This window comes from Paramacrobiotus metropolitanus, unplaced genomic scaffold (assembly GCF_019649055.1).
Source record: "Paramacrobiotus metropolitanus isolate TYO unplaced genomic scaffold, Prichtersi_v1.0 Parri_scaffold0000089, whole genome shotgun sequence".
In the NCBI taxonomy this organism is placed as follows: Eukaryota; Metazoa; Tardigrada; class Eutardigrada; order Parachela; family Macrobiotidae; genus Paramacrobiotus; species Paramacrobiotus metropolitanus.
In genome coordinates this window covers 429,095-438,947 of record NW_026570309.1, presented here as the reverse complement: position 1 = coordinate 438,947, position 9,853 = coordinate 429,095, and the positions used below count along the sequence as shown (strand labels likewise).

At 42.9% G+C, this 9,853-nt stretch overlaps 1 protein-coding gene and 1 long non-coding RNA gene across 3 annotated transcripts; one reads left to right on the top strand and one right to left on the bottom strand.

Moving 5' to 3' along the window:
- Window positions 1-3,239: 3,239 nt before the first annotated feature.
- Window positions 3,240-5,578, bottom strand: LOC129596416 (uncharacterized). Its single transcript, XM_055493690.1, has 3 exons — window positions 4,717-5,578; window positions 3,876-4,527; window positions 3,240-3,726 (listed from the first exon to the last, which is right to left on the bottom strand). The coding sequence occupies exons 1-3, from the start codon at window positions 5,423-5,425 to the stop codon at window positions 3,264-3,266; spliced, it is 1,824 nt and encodes a 607-aa protein (XP_055349665.1). The 5' UTR covers window positions 5,426-5,578; the 3' UTR covers window positions 3,240-3,263.
- On the top strand, window positions 4,708-8,404 carry LOC129596421 (uncharacterized). 2 transcript variants are annotated; one of them, XR_008691425.1, is made up of 3 exons: window positions 4,708-5,450; window positions 5,512-5,663; window positions 6,044-8,404. It is a non-coding gene; the product is annotated as an uncharacterized LOC129596421 (long non-coding RNA). The 2 variants fall into 2 exon arrangements; XR_008691426.1 differs by having other exon boundaries at window positions 5,512-5,668.
- The last annotated feature ends 1,449 nt before the right edge of the window (window positions 8,405-9,853 follow it).

The window sequence follows — 9,853 nt, the reverse complement described above, 5'->3', positions numbered from 1 at the left end:
GAGATTGGCTTAACGCTTACTTATATTGCAGATGGCAGCTGCACGTGCAACTCATCGTTGTCCCCAGGGCTTGTGGTCGTCAGACTTTTGTCACGTTACGTTTGATCTTGATAAGCCGGCAACGGAAATATCCTTTCATTCAGGTGTACACTCATTTCACCAACGCGTTAAAGCGTTTCTTTAACAATTGTTCGTTTGACACCATATAACTGAGTAACACTGATGCAGACGCAACGGCAGCTGCGGTTCTCGGTACAGTACCTAGACACGACGGAGTGAGCGGCACTGTGTGTGAAGCCCGAGGGCACACCGCACTCGTTTCAAGTTCATTACCGCGCACTCACGCATGTGGATGATCTGTGCACATTATCAAGTTTATCTAGACACTAGACAGCATTAAATCAATAATTTTGCAAACACATGACGAAGCTGTATTACAAATAGCAGTGTTATATGATTAGCCGCGTATATAGATTCATACTTGTATAGTTTCCTTAATATGCACTAAAACTGTAATTACGCGCTAATTTCCCGTAACATTATGTCAATAGTTTGCTAACCTCCGGGAAACTATTCGCTTGGATTCGCCTTTAACAAAGTGATGTTTCCATTTCCCAAACCCTAACATGCCTGCAGACGTCGGCTTGCGTAGAGGCATCTGTACTTTTATCAGGAATTTTCACCAATTTATTTTAGAAGCGGAAACCTAAGTGTATCGTACTCTGTTTATAATGCCCTTGTATCGCATAGTTTGGAAATTTTCGTTATTGGCATTTAATGCTGAAAGCATTAAATGTCGTTAACGCAGAGCTCTCGTAGTGCTTGGCAACGAATTAAGCAGTTCGTTGAAAGCTAAAAGTATAGTCCAGGGCGTAGGGCTGCAATGAGAAAAACTATCGTTATACTGCATTTTGAGGTTTTGTTTGCATATTTCGCTTAACCCTCCCACCCGGCCCCTTGTTGATCGGTGTCATTCATCTCGTTGTTTCTTATTGTGTGCATTTTTTTTACGATGAATTATGGTGATTAAAGGGTGTCCGGCGCGGTGTGTGTTGATTTGCCAAGCGACCTGCGGTTGCCTTTCGTCGTCAATGCACCGTACGGACATCGCGCGGCGTAGACGACAAGCCCCGGTATCCTCAAGCGGCAAAGATTTACTTCCGAGAGCTCGATAAGCGTTAAATGGCGATTAAGGTTCCGATGTCCGGTTTTAACTAAACTACATGTAACTGTGTCTAAACTTGCTTCTGACGCAGTCTGCTCACTCTGCTGCCAAAGTACTGATTTTGGTATACTTACCATTTCCGGAGGCGCTTCTGTATACAAAGTGGCGACACTCAACTTGAAAAGAAGTTTCGCACAAATCAGTTCTAGCAAAATTTTGCTTGTTTTCTTCTTTTAGATTATTCTGATTTTGAGATTGACGGATGATCTACTGATGTAATACTTGCTAAAATCGAAAAATTAACCGAATGTTCGTTTCCTTGTATTAATGTATGTATAATCATTGCCACAACCGCAACAGTAACTCCACGTAATCCAACCAACAATCTGTTAAAAACTCACAGATTTTAATCATGACAGGATTACTTTGAAGGTATTAAAAATCTTTGGCAGGAGTACACTCAGAACTACTGTATTAGAAACTTTTGATCATCAAGTAAGTACAAACAAAAACACGCAGTTATCACAGAAAAAAATGCTCTATGGAATGTTGAGATTTGCAGGCATGGAAAGGAACAAATCCTGACGTCTTGGCATATTATTTATTATACACGGAATAGTAGAATCCATCTCTGGAATTAGCGGATACGGAGCCGGCAACGGAAACCGCTCCAATGTGATCCATTTGTAAGCTATTCTAACGTTTGTTGACCGCTTTGGCTCTATAGAGAGGCAAAATTCGAGGCACGTAAATATTGAGGATTGCAAAATTTTCCGTCCGAGTTTTAGCATTTCTGAGGAGACAGGCCGTGAATTGCGCAGTTGTCTTTATAACAAAATCTTGTTGTGCTGTGCATATAAATCGATTATGCCTTAGGCTATTCCGTGCCAAGGAGTCGTCAAAAGCTTAACGCCTTACGTTCGGACTCAGTCAGCCGGCAATCGAGACATCCTTTAATTCGGATGTACAGTCATTTTAAGTAATTTTAACCGACGTTCGAACGTGTCACTTATACAAAAATTCTTACGCAATACCGGTTTTAGCTTGACGCAGCCATCATGCAGACGTAACGGCAATAAGCAATAGTCATGTGCAGGCGGGCCTGAGAGATTCCCTGTACAACACTTGCGCCGATAATATTTCAGAAGAGATTGTACATAGGCATTTACAGAGGCGTAAGTCTTTTACGCTTGTATTACGATTTCTTCTGCTGGTTCAGCTATTATCCGCATACCAAAATGTAGAGAATCTATTTCTCTACAATTAGGTCCATAACTTGTTTAGGAAAATCTGAAATGAGCGATACAAGGAAAGTTTTACCGAAAATGTCTAAATCCCATTTGGGAGATCAGTCTGTGAACACCCTCGTTTGGCAGTGCCGTGCAGTAGCGCAGCACAAGACTATTTCGTTTAATGATTTCTGAAACTCTCTCATAAGGTTTTACTTGACAAATTCTACACTGAAATGTGGAGAAATAAATTCTCTACATTTCACTGCCTACCTGACAGTTACAATCTTTCCGAAAAACGTTGTAATCAACGAAATAACAATTCAAGCCATAGAACCCAGTGCTATCTCTCTTCTGAAACATTCTGCGCACATGTGCAGTACTGTGCCCGCATGCACATGCCTATTGCTCATTACAGACTCGGTATTCTTGCTTCGATATTACGACGGCTTTAACGAGTGACTGACAAGAAAAACCTGAAGGGATTGCGCTTTGTTTCCAGGGTCGGCAATTTCCCCGCACAGGTGCTGATATTACAGGTTTCCACAGGAGTAAAAAGACATGTACAGAACTTTTCAGCTGATATTTATTTTTCTACCTGTACCCGTTTCTTTACTGCTCTCGAATTGTTGGACGCGTCACGAATGCTGTTGCCCGTACCTAATTTTCGATCATTTATACTTGGTTGAGTTTTTAATTCTTAACTCAACCACTAAACTTTAATTCTTACGTTTAACTATGTTTGTACAGAATCACATGCATGTTTAATATTTTTATGCTGAATGCGTCGAGAAATGCATCGTAAAATGGCGGTATCGACCAACAACGGGGATTACATGTTATCATTCATCGGAATAACAAGAATTTTATTAGCGAACGAGTTGACAAACTCGGTTAACATAGTTGAACGGTTTCGGTAAGTCGTTCATGGGATTGAATTTCCACTTCCCTTTACCGTTATCCCAGGCGGCATAATTACCACCGCTAGCCCCATTGAACATCTTCATCGCTACCGCATCGTTGATCGTACGGGTCGTCCCGTCGCTAAACTGGCAGTTAGCCTCTGTACGATCTGGCACCGGCACATTGCGGCCCATTTCAGCGAGAGCTTGCTGGCGCTGGCGTTGCATCCACTGGTTTGCATCGCGTTGTTTCGCGTTAAGCCACTGAACACCAGCATGTACGTTGGCCTTCCAGCTCCATACTTGCTCGCAGGTTGGCACGGGATTGGTAAGCTGGAAAATTCCGACACCGTTATCCGATGATATTAACGGCTGTCCACTGACGAACTGGCGTAGACCACTCTCATGCTCAGCAACATATGGAGGATACCTGGAAACCGATTTCATCGAATTTTAAAGTGCAGTGCGTAACTCCCTTGAATCACATCACAGAAATTTAGTTTGTCTCTCTCACTTGAGAGAATGAATACGGAAGTGTTAACCCAGCAAAATTCAAGCTAAAGCTGATCTAGTACTTACCACAAATTTCCGGAAGCAGTCACTATGAGATTCCGGATTTCGGCAGTTGGAGGTTGGGTGCCGGCAATGGAGAAGGTGATTGAACCAGTGACACCGGCGGCGTCGGTCCATGTCAGTGTCGCGCGCCCTCCACGTATTCCCGAACTCGATAGTATGCTTGTCCAAGGATTCTTCTGACTAGTAAGCGTTGTTTCGGTGCAGAACACTTTGCCAGTAGTGTGCGAAAAGGCATCCAATTTCAGCTGCCAGTCGATGCGCTGGTTATTATTGCAGTAGTACGCCGCAAGAGACGGCGTTTCGGCGTCTTTACTGATGTACACCACACCTCCGCTGGTAATTTCTCGGCCACCGTTCATCAGCCGTACGCGGCTTTCTCCGTTCGCACATGCTTCGGGACAGGCCAACCGGAAGTTCCATGCGGTACCAGTTGTGCCTGCACAGTTGGGTTCGACGTCGACGCGCACCTCCGAAGATTGACCGCTGAATGTAACAGTGACGGTTTGCTCTTCGCCGACACAACCGGTATCATGGATAATATGGTTTTCGTATATCACAGCTACCCGATCCTTGATATTAAAGGTTTTATAATAAAATTTAAAACTTCCGGAAGTTGTGCCCACGTTGTACCGGCGAGTCACCGGTGTATCTGCGCCTATTAACAGATGCGACCACACCGCGAGTCATAACGATGGTAATGCAGGAAGTAATTATAGATTACTAGTTAATCGGCGTAGGTTATCTGTAGGTGCGTATGTGCTTACAATACAGTACAGTACCTAGCTGATAACAAGGGCTAAGAGTGAACGGATGCAAAGGTGGTACTTGAGTAATTTTTGCTTACCGTCGACAGTGCCGCCTGCGTCGCACGTACTACAAGAAGTGGCACATGCCGAATTGGGATCCGTATCACACTGTGACCCACAGGAAACCGCTAGCGCATTCCCTGAGCCAGCCGATGCCGAAGTTCCTGTTGTTCTGTACGGTGTCCAGTTAACCGTTGTACAAGAACTGACACCGGCTTGTTGACAAAGCGATTCCGGCATGCGGGCCTGTATTTCATACAGCGTGCCACTACCGACTCCGCCGGTTATCTTCCGTACTCCGGATTGGGGAACGTCGGCTAGCGCCACTGGTACGACATTCAGATTTTGGGCATTCCCAAAACGAATTGCTAAACCATCTTGGGCATCGGAGGTATCCCTTTTGCTTCGTCTTGTATCCATGGGCGGTAGCCAAATGTAAAAGAAGTGTTTTCGTCCAGTCTCAGCAACAAATGATGAGTCTTCCACGCGAACGCCAAAACTACTTAAATCATCGGCAGATAAATTTTTTGGGGCCGCTTCCACGGGACCCGAGGCAAAGTTATCAACTGATTTAATGTAACTGCCGTTAGGAAATTCTGCATCCTGACTGATCTTGTCGTCCAGAACGTCATTATTACTGGATGTATCATCCGTCTGCAAGCCGAAAACCAAACCCAGCGTTACAGCAAGGATTACGGCAACGATGGCAATTATGCCGATCATCAGCCAAATTTTCTTGGACTCCATTACGCAACTTCAACCAGATTATGCTGTAAGAGTAATGCATTTTAAGCTATAAAACAAAAACGCAGCTGCGCTTGTTGTTTGCTTAGCCAGCTGAACGTACCGCATCTTATCGGCACAGGAAGTGAACGTGTGATCTCAGCTTCATGCTGCCGATGACTAATTCTAAACAATTATGAGCCCATCTCTTTTGTACCATGCTGGAACTTCGTTTTCCGCAGCCATGTTATCAGATGGAAGGGTAAGGTAAACAAACTATTTCGGCATTTCTGTTTAAACAGCTTTCTGAAAGCGTCATATCTACGAGTATCGTGCATTATCGTAAATTAAATCTACGCACAGTGTATACATTAACTTTATGGCGATTTTTAATTTGTCAGGCCCAAACTTATTACTCTAGCTTTCCATCGCAATTCGCAAATGCAAAAACTGCGCCAACTGTAGAAAAATCATAGCGTGATCAATATTTACTATTTTAATAATGGAAACAAAAAGCTTTGGATGGTGGCTTGTGTATTTGCCACCTTTGCCAAAATCATTGTTGTGACGTTGGGTTTAGTTTTTGTCTTAGAAACGGGTGATGCAGTAACACTCAGTCTAGCTCAAGCGTTTGGCCGTTAGGTTTAGCAACTTGGACTGCATCGAGCGCGAATTGACCACCTGGAGTTCAGGTTACGAGTGCACGTCTCGGAATGTCGGTGGAGTTGCCAACTGACAGTGCATGGGTCTAATAATGCAACTCTGAGCTGCGTTGTATCATATGCCTTGGCCCTTGTGTAACGGAGTTTGGCAGTGGCGTGTGTTGTGATCGGCCAGGTTTAAATTTCTATGCTGTGCATGTAAAACACAACAGGTTTAGGGGCTATTTGCTACCGTGATGAAACTATTAAAAACTACATAATTATTTACAAATGTGTACAAAGCGATTACTCTGACTGGTGGTAAGCACCGCTGCACCCGGCATGGCCGAACGGAGTGGGCCAGTGGCATACACATTCCATTGACATCTTTGCTTAAACTTAAAGGAATCATCCAGATTACTTCCAATAAGCGTGTATTATTGAATCAAACAGGTCCAGAATTCCCTGTTGTTTGTAATCACGGGATTCTATCGTGATGAAACTGTATTGAAATTGTTAATTATATTACAGCATCAAATGTGAAGTTGTCTGATTCTGACGGAATTCAGCTTGCAAACCGTCCTTTGGGATGCTAAGTACAGGCCACCTTCTCAGCTGGTAGGTTGGGCACTTTTCAACTCAAAATTTTTCCTAGTCAAAACAACGCAGAAGAAGGAAAAGTTGGCCCAACTGTCGAAATTGACCAAACTGTATTAAACCTGAATAGCCGCACGCATGGAACTGTCCACTTTCTTTCCTTCCACATTATATTTCAGCCTTTACTGAGTTCTTTTTGGACAGAGAATGGCTTGCTACAAATTAGAGGAAAGACGTTCTCGACCTTTTGAACATTCGTTATCGTATGTGGTGGCTGAACAGAATTCTGTATTGTTTGTATGTAATGATCTTGCTATTCTTTTCGCAAGCCTGTTTTACAAAAAAAAGCCTTTTCGTATCAAAAGGCAGCGGTGTGGAAAAAGTGTAAAATATTACATTGAAGACAGCGTCGCGATACGGTTTCTCTTCAAGTTCAAGTGTTTTTTTTTGCACAATTTCTCAATGTGGAGTTTCAAATGAACGATTTTTGCGAAATTCAAATTAATTTTGACTTCCAGTTTTTCTTAAATTTAACCGGAAAAAATTACAGGGGCAGTTGTAAAGCTAGTTCGAGCGCACAGTGGCAACAAATGTTTTTCAAATACAAGCTTTTTCGCCCTTGGGCCATGCTTGTGCAAAGCGGTCAGCCACACAGAGTCGGCAGCGCGGTGTTACTTAAAACAATTTATGCAGTTTACTTTAGCTTTAGTCTGTGATATTTTGACTACATATCGGGTAGTCAAAGTTTGCCTGCTTCTCACAATCGCTTGGTATGATCGCCTCTCAGAATTAAAATAGTACTAAGGATTTTCGAATGCACAAATAATGCAACGACATCAGCGAAATCAGTCAGTAGTGCTTAATGTTTCTGTTAATAATTATTGCTAGTCGGTTCAGCCGAACACTTCAAACAGTCTCATGGTACCGACTTTTCGGCTTACGTGAATGTGTGGCTAACTGCTGGCAGAGCAATAGGCCTGGGAATTTCTACGCAACACTCATAATTTGCACAGTGTGGCGTTTTGCGGTGGTGCTAAACCTTACTGTGTGTTCCCCGTATCCGGTGTCAGTCTTCCGATCATACACGGCTTTTATGAATTTCGCTACGCAAGCTTTTTTTGATTATTTAAAGCGCTGATGATTAGCACATTGTACAGTATATTTCTCAATACGGCATTTCAAAATATTCTCTTACTAAATTTCTTTTGCACTGAAAATGGCCGACGCTATTCATCAAGCTGTAAGCTATTTTTTACTTCCGTTGACGACGATGTTAATGCTCGTGACGGTGTCTAACGGCAGCAAAGTGGAGAACAGCTCGGTCACGCCCAGCTCTATGGATGGTACTGGATCTGCAGCCAAACCGCAAGATGAAACCGATGAGACGGATACCGCATTCGCAAGAATATTCAGCCGGGTCAGCCCATGGGTTTTTCCAACTACTGGTACCGACAAGCCCGCAAAGAAACAACCCCGTGCACCCATTGCATCGCAAGCTGAGGTCCGTGTGGACGGAAAAAAGTAGGGAGAGCGCTTCAAGTTGCAAATGTATATATCTTCTTAATTGGGCTTCTATCTGCTTTCGGCGCTGCGCAAATTTCATTCTACAATTATTGGGTATGCTTGTGTAAATTCTCTGTAAAATGTATATACCGGGGCTTCTGTCTTAAAACCTGGCACAAGATGACAAAGGCAGTTCGAACCCAATGTACGTTGCTATCAACCCTACAGATGTTTCGAACGCCCATTCGAAATAAAGGCAATGCCACGCTGAACCGAACTCCGTTACGGAGTTTTAGTGGTTGCACAAACATATAACAAATTATCACATGCAGGCATGCATGACCAAATTTTCAACTACGAAATCATATTTAATTCTTTTTCAAATTTTCAACTACGAAATTCGACTACGAAATCATATTTTCCACGCGTTTATGCTGCTCTGTATCCATAATCGGAATTTCTACTGGTTATTTGGAAGAATAATAAATATGTTAAATGAGAAATAAAATACAGGAAGAGAATTTTATAAAATAAATTGTCAATAGTTATTAGACCACCATCAAATTAATTATTCCAGAATTAATTGATCAGTTATCTTGAAATAAGCATTACACTGGTATTGGACCGTTCCTGCAGCGAAAAAGGGTTAACCAATAGGCAATGAATGATAGCGACGGAAAAGAATCTGGTAAATTTTTGGGGTGGACTTTGCAATGGCAGCAGAAAGCATCGTAAGCTCGAAACCATACGTTGGGACAACCGAGTATGGCAGCGCAGTACATAGCACATGGAAAGGATCCTGAAGTACGTACGTACTGCACATAGATATTACAAATAGGGGGCAAAAGTAGACGTATTCCACCGTTCCCCTGTACTGCTACCGTCACCCGCCTGGAGTGTGACGTTACGGCAGTACATATGGTTAAATCTGGCGCGGTACATAAGCGCTACATATGTTTAGCCATAAAAACGCCGGTTTGGATAATCTGACACGCATTGCATTCCTGCTGACGTTCAGCAAGGGTGGTTTGTAATGCTACTTTGACGGAAGTCTACTTGCGTTAATAGTATGAAAACAATCGCATAGAAAGGATCCTGATCGACAATCAGATAACAAGAATAAGTAATGCTTCAACTGCAAATCTGCAGTTGACAGCCATTTGATAATGAAAAAAGCAGGCTCTGAGGCTCCTGCAAGAAAAGTACCACACAGCTGTTTTTATAAATACAGTCACACACAGCCTTACATTCACACGATTATCCTGAATCATTTTTCTTAGGTTGTTTTCAAGAAACTGTTTTCCAGAATTATTGAGCTGCTTTGTCGTGCGTTACCGCTGCGCATTCGTCACCACCGCCTTAGAATATTTCGAGCGAGTTACAAAATGTGGTTGTATACGCTTTTCACCTCTTAGCGAATGATTTTAACAAAGATGGTACAGACTTCAAAGAGACTTGGCCACTCAAATTGCATTACAAATGCGTCGAATATCTGTTCCGTCGGTTATCCGCGAATGTCATCGTTAACCGGAACCCAACCATAGCTCGCCCATTCCGGTGGAAACTTTAGCTGTGAGGTTAATTCATATGCCTGATGGTCGATTAACACTCTCCTTGACACTCAGACTCCTAAAACAATAAAGCCATTCGTCACCACCACTTTCCAAAAGAAAAACATGTATTTAGCTCCAGTTACCTGCATCAGCAACCA

What these genes read in the sequence shown, in the direction of transcription:
- LOC129596416 (XM_055493690.1), bottom strand. Translation starts at nt 5,425, where the DNA reads ATGGAGTCCAAGAAAATTTGGCTGATGATCGGCATAATTGCCATCGTT. An exon ending in CGCAGGCGGCACTGTCGACG is followed by an intron (nt 4,528 to 4,716) that starts GTAAGCAAAAAT and finishes ATCTGTTAATAG; the next exon opens with GCGCAGATACACCGGTGACT. An exon ending in ACTGCTTCCGGAAATTTGTG is followed by an intron (nt 3,727 to 3,875) that starts GTAAGTACTAGA and finishes ATCGGTTTCCAG; the next exon opens with GTATCCTCCATATGTTGCTG.